This window comes from Garra rufa, chromosome 5 (assembly GCF_049309525.1).
Source record: "Garra rufa chromosome 5, GarRuf1.0, whole genome shotgun sequence".
NCBI lineage: Eukaryota > Metazoa > Chordata > Actinopteri > Cypriniformes > Cyprinidae > Garra > Garra rufa.
In genome coordinates, this window is record NC_133365.1 from 22028835 (window position 1) to 22053265 (window position 24431).

Here is a 24431-nt window from a genome sequence, read left to right on the forward strand (position 1 = left end):
AGGGGGCGTTGTTGTGGGATATTGTGTGGTATGTGTTATGACCATCGACTGACAGTAGATTCATCTTTAGAGCCACACGCCCACTGAGAGAGAGGCAGCGGCTCTTTATTCACCCTAGCTCCACCGTTACCTCGCGCTCTTCAAAATTACCATATAGGCGCATTTTCGACACGCGGAGATGCGAGGTGAGCTTATCGTGTGCTGAAATTGGGCAATATTAGTGGGCAATTCGCCGTGGGATTCAGTCGGTGCATTTGACAGCCTACATACAGAGCGCGTAATGAGAGACGCAGAATGCCGCTGCTCATAATGTGACTGACCGCGCTCACCGCATCCAAAGCCGCTACATTCAGCTGGAAGAAGAAGAAACTCGGTGATCAACAAATCGCATTTTGTCTCAGGAGGGAAAAACGGCAACATGGGGTAAGTTGCTTGTAAATAGCGAAACGTACCGTAGGAATTGGCAGCTCACAGCCTGGTCGTTTTATCACCGGTCTTATGAGGACAGGGCAGAATGTAAGGGCAGTTATTCATGTTTACGAACGCCTTTAGTGTGCTTTTTAGTATGCACAGGAATGTATGAATGTATTTTATAGTGCTTAATTATGACATGGATATATTTATGTGCATTATGTATTAAAATATCATATAATACCCCCCCCCCCCCACACACACACACACACACATATTAATTGCATGATGTTGTAAAGCCTATTATATGTTTATTCTTAATTCATTGTGATAAGCATTTTTGACCACAGAGTAAAGTCTGTTGGTCTGTGTATGATCTATGGTATTATTTTGTAGTAAATGATAACAAGCATGTACTCTGAATGAGAATGAACATTAGCTAATTTCATATATTGATGTGCTGCAGTGCCAAAGGCCTTTATTCTCGTCATGCTTATGTAATCTACATTTCAGCAGAGCATCGCTGAATGGCACAGCCTCATCAATATAATTTTGGAGCCAATATTGGCAATGACATCTGATATATCTGTACATGGAATTTCCAAAGCTCAGCCGGAGATGAACTGAGATATAGATTTTAAATAAAGGTGACCCTATATGTGGAAATTCAAACTTGGGTGCTTGAAGGGTCTTCAGCTTACTATTCGTTTTGATCTGAATGACCTAAAATCTTTTCATTGGTAGCCGTAGGCTATATACTTATATATTTCCCCCGGGTGGTCTTTGATCAGTGTCTGGAAGTTTAAGTGATCATGTTTGATTACATAAAGATTGATTTTTTTGTGGTGGGAAAGCATTTTTTTATTTATTAAATAAATAAATAATAAAAAGAACTTTAATTGCTTTAAGGCCCCTCTTCTTCATTCTTAATTAAATTATCACCATTGAAAGATTCACGGGCTGTTCAGGGAGTGTATTACTCTGGAGGAAATTATTCCCACTTCCTACTCAATTCAGTGGCACACAATTCAATTTGGTACATGCTATAAACTGTTTGATTGTTATGTAGTATGCTTGCTAACATTACCGAACAGCCATTGTTAAGGCAGTATGGGGGTAATAGAGTGCGGCAGTCGGGTCCTTTTCCACAGGGAAACTGATTTTTAACAATAACTTATAAACCTTTAAAGACAGACCTACTGTGAGCTACAAGGTTGTTAATAGATGGTATATGCTTTAGTTGAAGCCATCTGCCATTATTTATATATATAAAAATAATCAAATTAGAATTCATGGTGAAAAACTACATTACCCATAATGCTGTACAGAATATTCCACCAATCATAGAGTCGCAGCCTGCAAATCACATTAAGAGGACTAAGCTCCGCCCTCTCCCATGGAGCAGTGTAAATGACACAATCAAGTCAGTCTTCCGATGCTATAAAACATTTAAATTTTTCTATATATATGCATATTTGGCAATACACTAAAAATATATTATGTATAGCTATAATCAACAACCTAATTAAATTGAATGTGACCCTGGAACACAAAACCAATAATAATAATAAATAATAAATAAGCTCCATTGATGTATGGTTTGTTAGGATAGGACAATATTTGGCTGAGACACAACTTTTTGAAAATCTGGAATCTGAGGGTGCAAAAAAATCTAAATATTGAGAAAATTACCCTTAAAGTTGTCCAAATAAAGTTCTTAGCAATGCATATTACTAATCAAAAATTAAGTTTTGATATATTCACGGTAGGAAACCCATACAGTGTATTTTTGGCTATTGCTACAAATATACCTTTGCTACTTCAGACTGGTTTTGTGGTCCAGGGTCACATTTTAGATTGTAGATTTTAGTTGTTGAGCACAGAGTACCTTTGTCTTTTTGTCCAATTTTGAACATTTTGCTTAAATACAAGATTTTTGTGATTCAACTCATAGCTGGTTGGCTTGGAAATTGGAAAAAATACTTCCAGAACCAATGCCTCTGAAAAAGTGGGCGGCACTCAAGAAAATGGGCCTGTGAAAAGGGGGTTTGGGGCTATTCACAGATCTGCCCCCAGCTGAACGCATTGAGAAATTAAAGTGATAAAAAATATAAGCAAGTTAAGAATGATCAGGCTACCAGTGAGGTTATGTAACTGACAAAATAGTTCTTCTCAAGGTATGTCCACTATCTGTAGACACACTTTTCAAGATCACTCAAGCTTGAAGTGTGGCAGAAGTTTCGTTTTCGGAAATACAGATGTTCGTGTAAGGACTGGAGCGGATAAAATAGACTGCTGCTCTGGATGGTGGTGGGTTGTTGAAGGTGGGTGGTGTGAAATCATCTCCCTTTTGTGTTGATGTTAATATAGAGCTGGCTGCGTTTGATTCCTTATATAATTGACTATATTTCATTTACATTTAACATTGTACAGTCTTGACTTTGAGATACATTTGACTGTTGAATCCAGTGTACGATGAGTTTGTTCAAACGCAAAGAATTGTTTAATAATTGTTATAGCAACATTTTAAGAGATTCATATTTTCTTAAAATGCTCTGAGGGTTTGTGCTTTCAGAAACATTTTAGAAAGAAATCTAGTTTTCATTCTCCTTTTATAAATTCAGGCTGTACTGCCATCCTGTTTTTCTGTGTGGGTGGCTGACATTTAACCATTGATGAAACATGAAATAGAAAAATCTTAGCAAACAAGATATGAAAATCATGTTGTTTATACCATTGGCTACTAAGAAAATACATTGCTTCTTGAGTAGTTTACGTTTTAACCTACTTTTGTCATTAAAGAAGTCATGTGTAACAGATTATATACTTGTCAAATACATATAAATATAAAAATTATTTTTCACTTTAGTCATTAAAGCATTAATTAATGCGCATCAATTTTTGATGTAACATCGCAAAATACTATTACAATTTTAAGCATTTTGTTTGTGCTTGTATCAATATATTGGATTATTTTTTTATGAAATATGCTTGTCACAACATAAGATATTTATAATAAGATGAGAAATGTTTTATCAATTTAATAAGCATATAGTAAACACTACCAGTCAAAAGTTTTTGAACAGTTTTGAACACTTTTTAAAGAAGTATCTTCTGCTCACCAAGCCTGCATTTATTTAATCCAAAGAACAGCAAAAAGAGTCAAATTTTATAATATTTTTACTATTTAAAATAACTGTTTTCTATTTGAATATATTTTGAAATATAATTTATTCCTGTGATTTCAAAGCTGAATTTTTAGCATCATTAAGTCACATGATCCTTCAGAAATCATTCTAATATTCTGATTGCTGCTCAAAAAAACACAGCCGATTAGAATTTTTTTCAGGTTTGTTTGATGAATAGAAAGTTTAAAAGAACAGCATTTATCTGAAATAGAAATTTTTGTAACATTGTAAATGTCTATATCGTCACTTTTATTAATTTACAAGCATCCTTGCTAAATAAAAGTATTAATTTCTATTTTTCTTTTCCCAAATAAGAAAAAAATATACTGACTCCAAGTTTTTGGATGGTATAGTGTAAAATGTTACAAAAGCTTTTTATTTCAAATAAATGCTGATCTTTGGATCTTTCTATTAATCAAAAAAACCTGAAAAAATGTACTCAACTGTTTTAAATATTGATAATAATAAAAATGTTTCTTGAACAACAAATCAGCATATTACAATGATTTCTGAAGGATCATGTGACACTGAAGACTGGAGTAATGATGCTGAAAATTTAGGTTTGATCACAGGAAATTACATTTTAAAGTATATTTAAATAGAAAGCAAAGGAGTTATTTTAAATAGTAAAAATGTTTCACAGTATTACTGTATTTTGGATGAAATGAATGCAGGCTTGGTGAGCAGAAGAGACTTTTTTAAAAACATCAAACTCTTACTGTTCAAAAACTTTTGACTGGTAGTGAACATTCATAAACTTCCTTTATTTCATTTTCACTAATGTGCCAATATGACTGGATCCAGTCTATTTATTGTTATTTACATTATTTCCCCAAGGATGCCTTTATTTCATGTCCTGTACTTATTCTCTTTGCGCTTGGCATTTGTGTATTAACTTTTAAGTCTGTTTTTACTCAAGTGAAAACAGAGTAAAATATGTTTGGGGCATCGGCACATTCACAATATAAACTTATATTTTAAGTTAATACATTTTATGACCCTATGGACAAAAAAGCATGTGATGTCATGTGAACCACCCATGTGTGGTGACTGCAACTGAATTTGAATCGAATTTAAATGCTAATTATGCAACAAGCCTTTGATGCTCTTCAGAGATCTTCTGCCTCCATGGTGCAGCGTAAGCACTTCTCCATACTCCGCAGCTCGCTCTTTCTCTCTCCTCTACCTCATCTAAGCTATCCCTGCTTCTCTTCCTTCGTATTCCTTGTCTTTTTCTCTCATTCCTGCACATCAGCCCAGCAGCAGCTGATTAGAAGCACGCTAATGTAATTGAATATGGTGATTAATTTTCATGGGAATAGAAGCAACCAACCGTCTGTATATGCTTTGGATATTGCCCCTTCCCCCATTCTACACTTCCCACTTCTGATCCTATATTTTAATAAGCAGGAAGAAATATATTGGGATTGATTGTGATTCTTCCTGCATGGGATTTGAAGGGTGTTATCTGTGGAATTGGGTCAGAGGAGTATAGGGTACGGGAATGGTATGGAAAAGCTCTTTCTGCTGATGACTGAGTATACAGCAGTCAAGACAGATGCCCTTTGACATTGATTTGAGGCCAGTTGCTTTAGAGTAGTGTGTTGGGAAAGGGCCAGTGAGTAGGATGCACGGTAGTGGGCTTCCCTCTGTGTTTGATTTGAATTTTGAAAACCTCCCATGTAACTTCTTACACTCTCTAGCAGGTCAGTTTAATTTTTTTTGGTTCCCTAAAGGACCTTTCAGTGAACAGGTCTTAAAAGAACCATTTTTTTTTCTTCTTACTGTAAAGAGCTTTTAGATAAAAATCTAAAGATTCTTTTTCCACTTTAAGTGGAAAGGTTCTATGGAGTTTAAAAGAAGAAACTTTATTTGTAACGGCCACATCTCAAAATCAATCAACGACCAATTTATTGAATGGATTTAAGTCCATGCCCTATATTTTTTATTTTTCACTAATCCGTCGAACAAATGTATGTCACAATACAGAAAAAAAACATCTGGCGCTATTCCCGTTTATAGCGACTATAGCGTAAGAGTATGTATGCCCATTTTTATCTTAGAGGCTTCTAGTGTCATCCACTTTAAGAAATTTTAGCTATACATAAACTGCTTGATGTTGCAAACTGCTATTTGTTATCATATTATTTAAATTCAGCATTGTAATCATAAGCCCCTTTCACACATACAGTCTTTACTGGTAATAGAGATCATGTGTGAACAAGATATTTTCATAAATATTGTTATATTCGTTCTGCCAATTTACCGGTATGGAAAGTTGTAACATTATTGGTAAATTACCGGTAATGTGCTCTGTGTGAACACAGAAAGAGGTTACCGGCATGAGCATGTTCGAGTTCTAAACACGCTGACGTAAGACATCTAATCTTGGCCAATCATAACATTACAAACACAACACCGGGAGGCGCAGTCATTTAGAGGTCATTTTTCACTTTGAGAGTTCCAAATTAAGAGTACCTGTACTACAAAGGGGACTCTTTTTATTTGTGGTATACTGTCTTAGTCTTGATTACATTCACACTGGTGTTTTAGGAAGCCAAACAAATTAGAATATAATAAAAGAATTAACAATTTTATAATATTGTCATTCCTATGACAGTAATAGCCATTCATTGTAAAACAATTGCACTGTAAAATAAATGAAAATTAATATTTTATAGGTATATTATTTTTGCTTTACACTACATTAGGGAAATTACAGTACTTCTTTTCATAATTTCCACAGCTGAAAGAGATATTTTGAATTTGGACCGCAGTAACGTTACCATTTAAAACCGCTAGCTGTCAGCAATTCATACTGCACTTTTAAGCTTTTATTTTGACAGAAACGACAGTAGAGCTTTTATTTAGATGAAAAAGCCAGATGCAGTGAAAACGGGTTTACAAAAACGCGAAAATATTCCCAAACGCGCATTAAAGTCGCAGCACATGCAATAAACTGCATTTACTGTGAACTGAGCCGTTCAGGGGTCGGAAAACACTGGATCACGAGCTCATCGCCTGAACGAAGTGCACACTCTTCTCTTTAAAACACACAATGAAAACAGACTTGATGAAGGGATTAAAGACCCTTTATGTTAGAATAAGAAGTTTAAATATATTTTAAAAACAAAACTTTTTGCCCAGAAGACCTGTCGTTTCATATCGTCATATGACCACTATAATATAAAATTTTGCTATCGCGATACCATGATATTGATAATACATCTTACTGACAAAGTCGTTCCAGTAATTTTATAGAATAATACTATGTGTAAGGGGCTAAAAACACACTGGTTTGTAGCGCTAACACTTTTAAGGTTTACTGTATGTTTATTCTTATAGTTATTTACCTAGCAGCTCACACATTAACAAGAAATGGCCTACTTCTGCATTGAAAAATAAGGTGGATAAATTAACTTTAAATATGCACTACAAATAGGGTTGGGTATCATTTTAAATTTTATAGATTCCGATTCCACTTATCGATTCCGATTCTTTTCGATTCCCAGTTTCGATTCCAGTTTAGTAAAAAAAAAAAAAAAAAAGTCAAACATTAATATATCAAATATGTTTATTTTCAGTGCTTGCTTGCAACATATTATTTTATTACAGGGGTTCTCAACCTTTTTTTATGCCAGGGGCCCACTCCTTCTCGGGTAAATTTTGCAAGGCCCCCCTATGCCTGACATTTCCTAAAGGTGTTTATTTTTTAACCTTTTTATTAATCAAAACATTTGTTATGCCTTTTTATTTTTCTCCTGCATGTTATAAAAATATTCAAACAAATTTTAAATCAAAGCTATACTTTTGAATTTAAAAACTTTTTAACATGTATATACATATACAGACTTAAATCTCCTAAATTATTTAATTTAGACATTAACAACTTCAGAGTACTCTTTCTTAAGTGACTGAATATCTACTGTTTGTATTTATTATAAAATAAACATACAAATGAAAAATACAGCAAATACATTCTAAATCTGTTTATGCTGGTGCTCATGTGTGCATAAACACCACTGACCCTTACAAGATCCACCTCTATGGGTAAGCATTCATTATAAAACACTCAAAGGACATTCATTTTGAAAACTGTGCAAATAAAAATACTAAGGATCAGAGCCCCGAAATCATGAATAGTTTGTGAATCAACAACGGACTTATGCGTGCCTAATGTACGACTCTGATATACAAGAATGAATACATTAGGCACGCGCGAGTTCGTTACTATTACTCTGATCATCTTTGCCTTTACATTAACGGGAGGGTTTGTTTCATGCAGCCAAGAGATGAGGTAGATACCTGTCTTTCCACGGGGGTATAAGTTACTTTTATGTGGGCTTTTGCGGGATGAAATAAAATCTATTCCTTTTGGAGCGGGTGGGCGCGGGACTAACATCCGTCCCTTGCAGATGAAGTTTGCGTGCAGCGGTAGCTTTGTCTTCGGTTTTTACAAAGCGTAGCCACACTTTTGAGCACTTCGCAGTCGCACGATCCATCTTGTAGACTGATGTGTGTTTACATTACCACATAAGGTCCTGGCAGATTGCACTCGCGGAAGGTCCTGGCAGATCACTAGATGAAAAATTGCACCCAGGAATCAATAAGAGGAATCGAAATTTTAATTTTATAACAAGTATCCGATTCTTTATCTTAAGTATCCGATTCCAGAATCGGAATCGATTTTCGATTCCCAACCCTAACTACAAATATTTGACCTCTGTCACCTGCTGTGGTTCGCTACTAAATAAAGTAAACCTGACATTTTTAACTAACCCAACTTACAATTATACATTACAGATTTGTGCAAGACTTTTGCAATGTTTTATAAATGTCGATAAAAAACTATTTCAAAATGACAGCATTTACATTAACCCATGTTATGTAACTAAAATGTACCTTTTTCCTCTGGTGATAAGTTCTGATGGCCAATGTTGGTAGGTATATGTATATCACAGCCACCGCATTAGCCGTTATTTTTAATCAAAGGATATGTTGATGTGTATCTTTAGCAAAGCAGTGTGGAGAGCCGCTTCTGGGGCACTTCTGAAACGTGTATAACTGGTATAAACACAAGCATTGACTAGAGTGGCCGCAATTGGCGGCTGTGTCAGAGCCGTAATGTGCTGCGGTTTTTCAAGCATTAATGGCAAGAAAAAGCCTTTACACTTGAGAGCGGCCACGTATAAGGTGTTTCTTGGAGGTTACAGTACATTATAAAATGATGTGACTTTTACGTACGCCAGGTGACCTGTAAATGTGGAAAAAAAAATGTTTCCATTGCCGTTTTGCAAAATGTTGATTTTTCGAATTGCCTGAAAAACCACCTCATGCTAGCGTAAAAACCTTTTTGCAATATATGTGAGTTTTTGCAAAATTTTTAATTCACAATTTCAGTTTGCACGTTTTGAAGGGTAATGGAAACGCAGGTACTGTCAGCTTACAAAAGTAAATCAGACAATGGCAAGAACACTTTTGTTTGCTGATCCATCATACTTGTTCAGCCTCAATTTTGAATTTTTTTCAGATTTTCTGTATTGCAACTGTATCTGATAATAAATGCTATTAAAATGGTTGTTCTTTGTTCATTTATGATACCTCATGCATTAACCAATGTTAACGATTTGAACCTTACTGAGAAGTGTCACTGTTCAGCATTGGTTGTGTGAATGCTAATTGCTGATGAATTGCTGATGACATGAATGTATCACTCGGAATGAGGATAGATGTGTAATTGTGTTGAGAAGAATGAGAAAAGTTCAGAGTGAGACAGCTCATCTGACTGGGACTCCGGTGTTCTTTTGTTCTCCTCTGCGATGAATGCCTATTATTCTAGTGATTATTCCATCCTGCTTGTGGTCCACAAGCTTTTCTGTTTTTTGTTGCCCAAGGTAATGATAACATTCATAAAAAAGAAAACAACCTTCATTTTTCACTGTCCATGGCCTCCAAGATGACTAATTTCTTAAAAGGATAGTTCACACAAAAACGGAACATCTGGTGTAATGTACTCACCCTCATGTCATTCCAAACCTGTATCAATTTCCTCTGTTGAACACAAAAGAAGATATACTGAGAAGTGTCTTAGTGTTTTTGTTGTTCATAAAATAAAAGTAAATGGTGTCCAGTGTTGTTTTCAACCTGATCTCATGACGAAAACATACCTGTGGAAACTTTTTCGCAAGCTGCGAACTACGTACAAAAAGTACATATCACCGTAGTTTACAACAGAAATGAACACTAGAGACGGTAAAACAGCAAGCACTTGTAACTGTTTTCATACACAGTAATGATTACAGCTCCATATGTTTTGCTTTCCGGTGTTGTGCCGAATTCTAACCCCCGCCAGATTACTAGCCCCCTAATATTGGTAAGGTTAGGTTACAATTAGGCAATCATGTTGCGAATTCAACGAGAGGGGGCAATAATTTGGCAGGATGCTTTCTGGACTTAGGATGCAGAATCCTTGGGTACAATCCCGTGAAAAACATGACTCACGATGAAAGAGCTGAAAGATGAGAGATAAAAAAAAACATGCTTAAACTGCATGCTCGCGAGGTGTAGTGCAGATGGTACGTTATTTTAAAACGTCACAGAGCATTAGAGTTACAGCGCCACTATGTATTTCGCGTCTTGCGAAAAAGTTCCCACAGGTACGTTTAGTCATGAGATTAGGTTGGTTGTTTTGGACCCCATTGACTTTAACTTTATAGACAAAACCAGAACATTTCTCCAAAATATCTCCTTTTGTGTTACACAGCAGAAACAGGGTCATACAAGCCTTAAAATGCAGCATTGTAAAACTTGGCTGGGTTGTTTATGAGATCCTCTCATGCTCTTAGACTTAAGATATAATGCGCATTGGTTTATCTAGTATTTATGTTACTACCTTCATCAATGTGCGATTATCAGAGCTAGGCTGTCTGGGAAAAGAGCCCTGATATGCTCTTAGTGTGGTCCAACGTGTGCGAACGTACTTCCAACAGCAAAGATCAGGTCAATAGGGGTGGGACTGCACAGATTACTGCGTCCCTGACTATATTTAGTGTCCATCCCACACGGCCCCAGCCAAACAGCTGGCATTTCCATATCAGCAGGGCGTTGAATGGTCGCTTTGCAGTGGTAGCAGGGCACCAATGTGTCTGACCGGTTAGGACAGACCCAGGTTTCCACCTGGGCTCAAACAGTGGTGATCAGCAGCAAGATGGAGGCTGAAGAAATGGTGATCCGTCTACCAGGACGTTCCAACGCGCCTGGTGGAATTGGAAAGACGACCGTGCTCAGACACAAAGAGGTTCACCACTTTTTCTTCCTACCTTTCAGGGAGCAGCCCATCTACAGCACCCGGGCACACGTCTTCCAGATAGACCCCAGCACTAAGAAGAACTGGATGCCCACCAGCAAGCATGCGGTCACTGTATCGTACTTCTATGACAGTACCAGGAACGTGTACAGGATCATCAGCTTGGACGGATCAAAGGTAATGTGGTGTTTTCCGTTCATGTTTATTGGTGCTATACTCTTAAAAATAAAGTTCCTTATTGGAATCTATTCTTCTGTGAAGAACCTTCATGGAAACATTCCATTTCACAAAAGGTTGAACCTAAAATTGTTCTTCAATGGCATCACTGCGACACCCCCTTTTGGAACCTTTATTTTTAAGAGTGTATAGGACTCTGTGTTCGGTGGAGATTAAAGGATTGTCTTTGGTCCAAGAAAGCCATCTGATAATGCTTTCCAAATCTCAAAAATATAATGTGAGTTGTATGCATCAGTTGAATTTGCAGCCCTTTTGCGCTCGAGAGTTTTGAGTGTGCGCAGGACCAAGCTGCTAGAGATTGCGATCAAACATATTCCCTTGGATAGAAGTGGATTAGTTCACTTTCCCTGTGGAGAGCAGCATGCACTTGAATTGGTCACTGCTGTGCAGTCTTATACAGTGCATGTAATGGTCCAATAATCCAGGAAACATCAATAGACAGTAGTAGCGACTCTACATCCGCTAGAGTAAGTTCATCCATCTTGTTTACTCTAAGGCTTTCATAGCTTTTCCCATTTATTTCAATGTAGATTGTGTAATTATCCACACTACTTGGAAGCAGACCACTGCAGACCATGTACCTCCACCATCCTCCTAAAAAATGTTTGTTGATATCAGCCAAGTGGTTTTCTATGCCAAATCACAAATCCTTGGACACAATTAGCATATAATTCGCAAGCTTTGCTCCTGCAGGAGTGGACACTCTACAAATGCATGCTTTTAACCATTACACCAAAATCTCAGAAACATTTTGTGGTTTGAAAGCCAAGCACATGCACAAGTTTCATGTGCAGTCATAACCATATCCCTGCGGTTCCTAAGCTTTAGCAGAGGAGGATTTAAAATAGCTCCCGCAGTGTGTCTGAATGTGCTTGTGAGTTGGGATGCTCAACCCTCCCCTTAGCTTTTGGTTTCAGAGACAGAAATAACATGTGAACCAATGCACTTTGCACTGTGACTGTTGACACCTATGCAAGCAAGCGCGCACTGTTTATCAGCAGTTGATCCTTAAGTAGAGCTTAAACATACCATAGGGTCAACAACATGACGCCCATGTCATTTTTTGACTAGATCTATTAGTTTATTTGAAAAAAAAAAAAAAAATTAAAATGCAGTTTATAGATACAATGACTTGAATGCACAGAGCATGTTTTTAATTTCTAAATAAGATTCATTACATAATGCACATAAAGTAAAAAATATCAAAAGCTTTGATAAAAGAATGGAATTGACCGGACCCCTGCAGAACCTTATGACAATCAGTGTAACCATATCCCTATAATTCCTCTTTTTTAAAAAGTGATATGGTCATTGTAATGGGTAAAAATACTTTTACCATGAAAGATTATGCTTTTTTTGTCACTGGTGACACTACATGCATTATGTTTGATTAAACTTAATATGATTGAACAATGATATTTGATGTTTTTTTTAAAAGTCTCTTCTGCTTACCAAGCCTGCATTTATTTGATCCAAAGTACAGCTAGAACAGTATTTTGAAATATTTTTAGTATTTAAAATAACTGTTTTCTGTTTGAATGTATTTTAAAATGTAATTTATTTCTGTGATTTCAAAGCTGAATTTTTAGCATCATTACTCCAGTCACATGATCCTTCAGAAATCATTCTAATATTCTGATTTGCTGCTCAAAGCAACATTTATTATCATTATGTTGAAGAGTAGAATTTTTTCAGGTTTCTTTAATGAATAGAAAGTTCAGAGCAACAGCATTTATCTGAAATCTTTTGTAACATTATAAATGTCTTTATCATCCCATGCGATCAAATTAAAGCATCCTTGCTAAGTAAAAATATTGATTTCTATATTATTTCCCCTCCAAAAATTATTTTGACTCTAAGCTTTTGAATGGTATAGTGTATATATTGTTAGAAAAGCTTTTTATTTCAGATATTATCAAAGAATCCGGAAAAAATGTACTCAACTCTTTTAAATGTTGATAATAATAATAATAATAAAAAAAAATTGTGAACAGCAAATCAGCATATTAGATTATTTATGAAGGATTGTGTGACACTGAAGACTGGAATAATGGCTGCTGAATACATTTTTTAAAATATATTCAAATAGAATTATTATAAAATAGTTATTTTAAATAGTAAAAATATTGTATTGCTTTTGCTGTACTTTGGATCAAATTAATGCAGGCCTGGTGAGCAGAAGACACTTTTTTAAAAACATTAAAAATCTTACTGTTCAAAAACCTTTGACTGTATATATATATACATGCAACATTTCTTTCTGGTTCTGGTATGTATCACTCCACTTGCAGTATTTCTTATAGTTTCAGTATCATGGCAGACGCCCAAATCCACTATAATTTTTTAAATAATGTGTCACGGAATGTAGTTTTAAGAGTTTTTTAGGCAAGAATGTACTTGTTTAGACTTAAAATATGTGATTTGTTAATAAAGATACTGTCTACTTGAAAATTTGTTTCAATGTTTTTGGACACATGAGCTCCAGGGCGTCAGCAGACGTTCAGCACTCATGAACCCACCGAGAGCAGCCTTACCTCGGCCAGATCTTCTGAATTTGCCACTGGCTCTGATGTCTCTATAGTGGTTAAACATGAGATATTATCCTTTTTTGTTTTTTTGGTAAATCTAACAGGAAGTCTTTAGGCTCATCAATCTATTATTTGTTCCAGAGCAAATAGTTTTGGCTGAATAATAGTAAATAATAGTGAGAACTGGTCCTTAAAATAAAGTGTTACCTAGACAACTATCAAACAAAAAGTACCAAAAAAAGTACCAAAAATACCATGGTCATTTCATGGTATCATTTGAAATGCTTTGGCGTATCATCAAAATACCAGGGTTCATAAATATGGTAACCATTTAGTATCATCAAAGTACTATGTTTAATCTTTTGATATGATTCCTGTCTCATGGTACCTCCACCGTACTTTCTGCAAAGAAATTAGGTAGTGTTATTACAAAATATTGAGATCCACAGTTGCATGCAGAATTATAATGCCTTTAAATGTTACTGTTCCTTATGAGACTGGGGCAGGGGAATGGGGTCAGCGCAGCAGCTGTAATTAGAGTCTGATCTTAAGTCAAGTCTGAGCCCTGCAGGGAATTTCAGTTATGGCTCACAGTGGCTGAAGGTATTAGCAGGATGCTACATTGATTGAAGAGCTCATGTAAAGCTTGACATGATATTTAAGCTCCGTCCATGTCTGTGTTTTCTCCCTGTACCCCTATGCAATTTATTCTGCCCTTACTTTTGTACGGCACAGCTGATTGTGGTCCTGTCACTCTGAATGACAGGGACTTGTCACTAAAGCCTTGTCCTTATCTGAACCACTATTGACCTATAATAGGCAGTAGCACAGCTAGCAGTAAGGTCTCTATCCGCTGAGTGCCATTCACTTTATCTTATAACTTCATGGAATATGACTTCACTGGACGGCATTTGATCAAATGCGGTTTCAGTTTAGTTCGGAGTTTTCTTTGAGGACTATTCTTTTCCACATTTGTTTGCGATTTTATTCAGAAATAATAACTGAAAGTAGAAACACTACTAGCTTTTCAGAACTAAATTGTTTAGTAGCATGCTATTACATAGCTTGCTCGTTCTCAAAATAGTGAAGCTTTTCCAGTTACATGCAGCGTTTTTAGCAGTAGTAGTACATCATCATTACTTTTCACATTTCATCACTGTTTTCAAAACCGAATGCATTCTCCTAGTCCATTTTAATGTTTCATATAAAATAACAAGTTGAAAAACAATTCACTGATTTATCCATCAAGTCCCAGAGTGACATTATTGGTTCATTATTATCATATATTTGAAAATCTGGAATCTGAGCGTGCAATAAAATCAAAATATTGAGAAATCTCCTTTAAAGTTGTCCAAATGATGCAATGCAAATTAAGTTTTGATATATTTACGGTAGGAAATTTACAAAATATCTTCATGGAACATGGTCTTTACTTAATATCCTGATGATTTTTGGCATAAAAGAAAAATTTAAAATATTTTTGGCTATTGCTACAAATATACCTGTGCTACTTAAGACTGGTTTTGTGATCCAGGGTCACATTAGTAGATGTACATTAGTATATAAAATAGAGTTATACTTTGATTTAGAGTAATAATAATTTAAAATAATTTAAAAGTTTCTGATCAATAACTTTAACCTGAAAATCTGTGACTATGCTATATATTATTAGCAAATATATTGAATTCAGTACTTTTGTCAGCTGGTTTTCTTGCAGTTACTGTTTTGTTGTTTCTTGTTGGAACTGATTAGTCATAAGTCTCATTAATTTGAGCTTTATAATTGCATAAGCTTAAATCAGTGAGGCCTACGAATAATTAGTTTCAAAAAAACTGAAAGAAAACAAGCTGACAAAAAGATTGAATGCAATTATATATCTTAATGATAATTTAGCATAATAATAATATAGCATTAAATAAGCAATTTGTTATAAGCTGGTCATCTTTGACCAGGAACACTGCAAGAGTAACAAGGTTGTGTAAAAAAAAAAAGTACAAAACGTTATCAAAAATGTTGGGAAAAGTAAGTGTTATTCCAGTGCTACAATGTTAACTAGCATTTGTTGGAAGATAGAAATCTTCTCTGGGTTAAAATGACCCCTACACAACTTGAGGATATATTTAAAATGACATTTAAGTATTTTAAATTTAGTAGATTTTGTTTAATTTTTGAAAAGACAATTTGAACACTACACTATATAGTTCCAGAAACAGGTAAAAACCTGTTAAATATCAATATGGAAAATTCCATATTGAAGGAAACCATGGGTATTAAAATGTGTATGGCTTAATATAACTTAAACGATGTCTCTTACTGAAATATGTAGTAGAAAACCCATGAACGACTTACCTCATTTAAAAAATTAACATTGTTTTATACATATTTTGAACTATGGGGGGCACTATTATTTCGCTGACGTGAAATGGTTGCACTCGGTGAGCTACTGCCGCTACCTGTTGCTATTTTTTACTGCAACACAACTCGAAAAATAAAATTCTGATACAATGCAACATTGTGCGGTTTTTGGTTGTAATTTTCAGTCAAAGGGCAACAAGAGAAGCAAAGTAAGTCTTCACTGCTTTCCTATCGATAAGAAGAGGAGAAAAGAGTGGAAAGATGCCTGTGAGTGAATAAAACTTTCTAAAGACCCACGTCTTTGTTCTTTCCACTTTAGCCCTGATGCCTTTGAGGCTTTTAGTAGACCACAGCTACTGAAAGAGCTTACAATCAGCAGAGACAAGAAACGCTAGATGCCATCCTGGCAGGATATAAACATGCTCGTCATGACGCCGCAGTCACTGAAGGAGTTTCTCAGCGTGGATTTCACGTGATATCCAGAGGCGTTTAGACTTTTGGGGGGGGGGGGGAAATCGATAGTACGGCATTTGGTTTAAGCATACGCTTATATCCATCGCCACTTGTAAGCTCTTTTAGTAGCTGTGTTCATCGTATCAGTATTTTATTTTCAGAGTTGTGTTGGGTTAAAAATAGCAACAGGTAATGCCAGTAGCTCATTGAGTGCAACCATTTCATGTCATAATGGTGCCCCCCATAGTGCAAAATATGCATAAAACAATGTGGATTACATAAAAAAGCTCTACACCAAATTTTATTCATTGTATGAGTGTCTTGTTTGGGAGGTGACATGAAATGGTCAGAAAAATTTGCAAATTCCATGCTCCAGCCACAAACTTGTGTTACTAAGCGCTAGGCTGTGATTGCGACACCATGCCCTATTTTAACCCCTGACAGATCGCAAAAGTGGCATGAAATGGACAGCTCCTTCCAACAACAGAGACGTTAGTCTTTGCACTATTCTTTGCTGCTGTCCACCCACTGTACAGCTTTCAGCTGTTCTCATGCAATTACAAGCCTGAAGTGAGTGATTATACAGAAGGCTGCGTGGACTCTGATTAGAGCTCTCGCCGAGCCGTCTGCATCTGAAAATAAAGACAAATACCAGCTTCAACGTTCGTAGCATTCTGCTAGCTGAACAGCACATACACGAGAGCATGGAAAAGACTGGAACTGTGAAGTTCCTGAGCTGGAATAGCACTCATCCACATGCTTATCACTTCATTAGGTTTACCCCACTTAATGTGTACATTAAGCACAGCGTAAACATCAGTCATGGTGATGCAGATTGGCAAACACTAACATGAATTTGTTAGAAAACCTTAAGTATCTCAAAGGGATAGTTCAGCCAAAAATGAAAATTCTGTCATTAATTACTCACTCTCACTTATTCACTCTCACTCTCAACGCAAATTAAGATATTTTTGATGAAATCCGAGAGCTTTCTGATCATAGACAACAACACAACTGACAGGTTCAGAGTATTTGTAAATTTTCTGAAGAAAATAATGAGCTGTTTGCCCATGTAAATCTTGTTTCTGTTATACTAGGGTGTTGTGTTTAATTGTTATCCCGTTACTAGTGTGTTCTGATTTATTTTTAGTGTGTTGCTATGTTTGCTATGCTTAAATTCTAAGTGCTGTAATATTTGAAAGTGCTGTGGATTTTATTTTTTGCTTTATGTATGCCAAAAGCTCAATTTCACCACTGATTATGTGCCTTGCGAGATCTACTTGGATGGAGGTTTCTGCATAGAGCGCATTAGTGATTCAGGAGTGTTTGTCCCATTCATTTTCTCCATAGGCAATTAAAAAACGTCCTGAATAAAGAGTTCTTGGAGGAAACCCAACCAGCTCCAATGTCAGTCACAACAATACATCAATTGTTTCTAAACTAAAAACTATTTGAAAAGTTAAAAGTACTTAATGTTTTTGCACTCTTTCCATTGTTAATTTAAAAATAGTACTGTTCAAAACTTTGGGGTTGTGTTTTTTTTATTTTAAAATAAATATCTAATGCTCACTAAGACTGCATTTATTTGATCTTTTGATGTATCATAAATCAAATATCAAATACAGTAAAAACAGTAATATTGTAAAATAATATTATAATTTTAAAAAGCTGTCTTCTATTGTAATATAATTAAAAATGGCATTTATTCCTGTGATGCAAAACTGAATTTTCAGCATCATTACTCCAGTCTTCAGTGTCACATGATCCTTTAGAAATCATTCTAATATGCTTATAATTTATTCATATGATAATGTAAGTCCTAACTGTTGTCTCTCTTTAGAAATTGAGCCAAAAGTCATTTTAAGACTCTTTTCGACCACTACAGTTTTACAAACTATGGGTGGGCGATATGACCAAAATCTTATCACTTAATCATTATATGAGTCATTTTCGGTAATGATTTACATTTAGGGATGTAACAGTATTATCAATATCGTGGTATTGCGATAGCAAAACCGTCTCGATATTATCGTGGTCACATGACAATATGAAACGATAGGACTTTCGCAGCAAAAAATATCGATTTTTTAAATATTCTAAAATAAAAGGTATTTAAAGGTCTTTGGGCCATTATGCTTTGGCACAGTATCTGTATCAGTATCAGTCTGTTTTCGCTGCGCATTTCAAAGTGAAATGCACATTTCGTTCAGGCGATCAGCTCGTGAGCTGGTGTTTTCCACACCTCAGAACGGCTCAGTTCACAGTGAATGAATGCAGTGAACTCGTTTATTGCATGTACTGTGAGTTTAGCATGTGTTTGGGAACGCAATGACCACAGTTATGCTTTATTTTCACGGAAGATGATAACAGCATTTCACTAGATTTATAGTGAGGCGTGTTTTTGTAAGCCTGTGTTCACTGAAGCTGGAGTTTTCTGTCAAAATAAAAGCTCTACTGCTGTTTCTGTCAAAATAAAAGCTCAAAAGTGTATTATAAATTGCTGACAGCTAGCAGTTTAAAAGGGTAATGTTACGGCAGTCCAAATTCAAAATATCTCTTAAATATCTCTTTCTCATGGTCAAGAGCCATGAGAAATTTTATCTCTTTTGTTGTTTGACAATGAATGACAGACCTCAGAAATATCAGACTGCTGTCACTTTAAGAGCTACCCAGATCCTATTTACTGTTACATGTATTTTCACTTATGTGTGCATTTAACCATTCAAACCTAAAGCGGCAAAATAACTAGTTCAATACTCCCGCATCAGTTCGCGCATATAGCGAAATGAGTTCTCTTTTACAGCTTAAAATTATTTGTTTTTAAACCGCAATGCTTAAAAATGCATGCAAACGATAAGTTTTTGTGACTGCGTAACACAGCAGTCACGTAAGTGTGTAACCGCAACTAATTTCTCTAACAGTTGACAATTTTCTACTGGTAAATGATGTATACGGTTACATCCCCCATTCCTATAATGAGCATTTGACTATTTGTCTGAAAGGATTCTTGTTTCAGAGTACTGCAAACTAAAATTAACTGTGAACATGTGGACTATCACTTTTGAGCTCTGCCGTTGCTGCGATTCCCATTACTATGGTAACAGCAACTTCATGATTGGTGGATCTCTCTTCAGGATTAAGTGTAATTCACTAGATATTCATTGCTTAAACATGACATGTAATCGAAATACACTAATTTCTGGTTTGCACACAGGCATATAACATCACTTAACAACCTCAGAGCTCATGGTACATTTATTTTAAAATATGTAAAGTATGTGCGAGTGAAAATAAATGGGATTTTAACTCCCAGAAGCCTACTTTTGTGCTCTGTAGGTTAACCTTTAATATCTGTGGGAATGCTAAATACTGGAAATATAGAGAACAGCATTTGTCCGTCCAACCTCTCTTAGGGAATGATTGTATAACATGTGTAACACACACACTCAGGAAGCTGACAGTGGTAGCCCACTGTCGATTTTCTCGCTTGAAATTACACGTTTGTGTGTGGCCAATTGGCCTTGTTCTGGAAGTGTGTGGGAGTATGAGAGCGCTCGAGGCTTTTTATCCACGCAATCTTCGTGGATCGCTATGCTTTGTGCATCTATCTATTCCATGTTTTACATTCCCCATCTTAAAGAAGAACACTGCAAAAATAGATAAAAATAAGTGGAAAAAAAATCTGTCACTGGAATAGGATAAACACCATCACATGAAGTCTCTCTATCAATGCGATTTTGCTGGTTAATACACATTTATGTACGTATGTTTGGATATTTCTATTGTAAAACTGATACTGATTAAGAATATGATATTTTGTGCTGTGCAAATGCCTAAATCTCTGGATGCTCAATTTATGATTATGACTTCCACAGAATATGTGCAACATTCACAGTGCACCTCTTTCCTCTCTCGTTCCTTCTCCTTCTCGCTCTTTCCTCCCTCCTTATTTGCTCTCGGTTTCACACCCACACAAACACATTCACTGGCAGTGACTGTCGTCATTTCATCAATAACATTTCACAGGCTTATAACGCAGGAAATATCTTGAGATGTACTGAAGGCAGTTAAGTGTTTGTGAGCTACATTTCTGACCATGTCCTGACCATCTCCTTTAGTCATTTTTTAAACATTGTATATCAAATAAGCTATTTAGTAATTTGATTAATTGCGATTCTGGAGCCTTGTGATTAAATCCACACAGAATGTGTGGCCAAAGATTTTCACACATCCCCTGCCCCTTCACTCTCAGAAAAAAATAAAAAACTGTCACTTGTATGGTACCCTTTCAAAAGGTACTAATATGTGACATTTAGGGGTAAATTTAGGGTACAAAAATATACCTTTTTGCATAAAAATTTAGTTTTTGTACCACGGTACCACACCAGTGACCACGTTATACTTTTTTTTTCCTGAGAATATATGATATATGTGAAATTGTATATATTATATTTTATTATAATATACTGACTAATTTGAGCATATTTATAAGAGCTATCACTATTAGATTATTTTTGTTTTATTGTTAACTTTATTTTTATATTTTTAGTTTCTGTTTAATTTTATATATATATAAACTACTGTACTGCTGTATGTATAATTTTACAATTATAATTATATATATAATTTTATTAAGATTTAATTTTAGTTCAATTTTGTTATGTGCTTTTGTCATTTTTATTAGTTTTAGTGTTTAAGATTTATGTTTAGCTTTAATAGATTTTTAATTCAGTTTAAAGTAGTTATTTATAAAGTAGTTTATTAGTTTATACAATTTATAAAGTAGTTAGTAATTAGTTTGAGTAATTTTAACTTTTTTATTAATTGTTTTAATATTATATTATATAATATTATATTATAATGGCTAATTTAAGCATATTAATAATATAATATAATATAAATCACTTTTTTTTATAAATATAATTTATATTATATAATTTTATATAAATCACATTTATGTAATTCTTGTGACCAAATTTACTAATTTAATTAATCGTTTGAGTTTTCATTTTAATTTTAGTTTAATTTTGTTTTGTACTTTTGTCATTTTTATTAGTTTTAGTGATTAAGATTTCTGTTTAGCTTTAATTGATTTTTATTTCAGTTTTTGTTTTAGTAATTGTATTATTTTAACTTTAAGTTTAGCATATTATAATTTATTATATTATATCATATTGCCAAATTTGAGCATATTAATAAAAGCTCTCACTTTCAATGTTTTTGTGATAAAAATTAATATTTTAATTCATCTTGCAAAATTCTGCAGATTTTCCTCCAAAATGTTCCAAAAATGATAAGGGAGCGGGAAGAATATCCAATATTATATTATGATTGTGTATATACCATTATAATATTTATTAATTTTGAATTAACTTTATTATTATAATTTCAGTTTTCATGAATTTTAGTTTAATTTGATGTACTTTTGCCATTTTTATTAGTTTTAGTTTTAAGGATTTCTGCTAAGCTTTATTTATTTTTAAGTTTAATTTTAGTCATTTTAGTATTTTAACTTCAAAGAATAAATAATACAAAAAATAATACAATAAATAAAACACACCATAACTGCATTATAAAATAGCAATGAACAAGTAATTTCTACTTAATCTATCTTAAAAAAATAAAAAAAAATAAAAAAATGCTTTATAAACTTTAGTGATTTCATTATTTTTCACTTTGTTTTTCATACAATATTTATATTTTGTTTAATTTTATTTCAGCTTTATTTCAATTATCAAGAAATATCAAAGGCCATATTTGAACTTTGAACAGACTTCAAGGCCACATCTCAGATCTGCATGAATATGATGATACATTAATGGATCACACTCTTTCATATGCTATTTCTTGCTGGTTTTTGACCCAATATGGTAGTCATCCCATGTTATGGACCCTGTTTTGTCTATTTTTTGCTCTTTCTCTCAAAAAAGCCTTGGCCTTAAACACTTTATGGCCAGGTTGTACATTCAGATCATAGTGTGCACTTGTGCTTTTCACATGGTTTTCTTGAGAGGTATTCTTTTTTTCATCTCACAGGCAATAATAAACAGCACTATCACCCCGAACATGACCTTCACGAAGACGTCTCACAAGTTTGGGCAGTGGGCAGACAGCCGTGCCAACACAGTGTATGGGTTGGGCTTCTCCACTGAGCATCATCTGGCCAAGGTGGGTGGATTTCTTTATCTCTCCTTCTTTTCTCTCTCTTTCCGGTCTTGCTATCTCTCATTTTCTTCACTGTGTCTCTGGAGATCTTGTTCTCCCTTTCTTTCGTTCTCTTCCACCCCCTGTGTTTCTGTGCTGGGGAACACCTACACACTGTGCCCTAATGAGGAGCTGTACAGTCATCGGTGCGTGGGAGGCTTCTTCTGTACAGTGCTTTCCTCTCTTTCGCTGCCTCTATCTCTTGCTCCTCTGCATTATGATGATGCACTGTCAGGAGCTGGGGGTAGAAAACCTCACCACCTCTTCTCGTCTTCCTCTTTTCTCCTCTTTCTGTCTTTCTTTTGCTTTTACATATGCTGTGTTGACTTTATAAAAAAATTATCAGCATTATTATTTAGCGTTGTGAAAATGGTGTGTTCTTTTACTCACCTTTATGTTGTGTCTGATCCTTGTCACTTTATTCTGTGGAACACAAAATTAGATTTTTCTTCAAGATTATTCTGGACACTCCTGGTGATGGATCCTGTCCAAAAAATAAATAAATAAAATAATACATACACAACAGCATCATAAAATAGATTATTAATATAAAAATTATAATAAAATAATAATCATAATAATAATGATATATAATGTAATTAATTCAGGTTAATTCAGTCATATTAAATAAGTGCACAAAATTTGATTTTTTTTTTAAATTGCACTAAACAAGTTATTTCTACTTGATTTATTTTTTAATTGTAATAAAATAATAATTACAATTATAATTATATGTAACCTAATTAAATTATTTTAATTCAGTAATATTAAATAGGTGTACAAAATGTAATGAAACTTGATGAAAATTTGATGGGTGCTGTTCAATAAATAAATAAAACAATAAATAAAACACTCTATAACAGCATAAAAAAATAGCACTGACCAAGTTATTTCTACTTGGTATAATTAAAAAATATAATATAATATAATATAAAAATATAATATAATAAAATAATAATTATAATAATAATTATGTTTAATTAATAATTAAACTTAATTAATTTTGATGAATTCAGTCATAAATATAAATACAAAACAAAATGAAATGAAAAAAAAAGAAAAAAAAATATATATGTTTGTATATAATACAAATAAATGAAATAATAAATAAAACACACTATAACTGCATCATAAAATAGCACTGAGCAAGTGATTTCTACTTTAACTTAAAAATAATAATAAATATTGCTTCCAAAAATAATAAAATAAATGAAAAGCACTATAGAACCAACATAAAATAGCACTGAATACTGTTATTTTGTTATTTATAAATAGTAATTATATGTAACCTGATTAAATCAGGTTAATTTAGTTATATTATATAAATTTTTCAAGAATATTTTGGCCACTCCTGGAGACAGATGCTGTTCAAAAATTTTAAAAATAAAAATACAAATAAATAAAACACACTATAACACTGAACAAGTTATTTCTACTCGTTTAACTTAAAAAAAATTATAATAATAATTATATCTCACTTAAGTCAATTAAGATTAATTCAGTCATATTAAATAAGTGCACAACTATTCAATAATATTCTGGCCACTCCTAGTGATGGGTGCTGTCCAAAAAATAAAATAAAATAATAATGATAATAAATAACTAAATGAAATATAACGATAAATAAAACACACTGTAACAGCATTATAAACAAGTTATTTCTAGTTGTTTTATTAAAAAAAAGTATATATATATATATATATATATATATATATATATATATATATATATATATATATATATATATAT

At 34.1% G+C, this 24431-nt stretch overlaps 1 protein-coding gene across 1 annotated transcript in view; it reads left to right on the forward strand.

The window, feature by feature from the left end:
- Positions 1 to 84: 84 nt before the first annotated feature.
- homer1b (homer scaffold protein 1b) overlaps positions 85 to 24431 on the forward strand; it is a 27763-nt gene continuing 3416 nt past the window's right edge. Inside the window, exons 1-3 of the mRNA XM_073840013.1 lie at positions 85 to 423; positions 10926 to 11082; positions 22515 to 22646. Coding sequence (XP_073696114.1) covers positions 419 to 423; positions 10926 to 11082; positions 22515 to 22646 — 294 coding nt within the window. The 5' untranslated portion in view covers positions 85 to 418. The remainder of the gene's footprint in view (positions 424 to 10925; positions 11083 to 22514; positions 22647 to 24431) is intronic.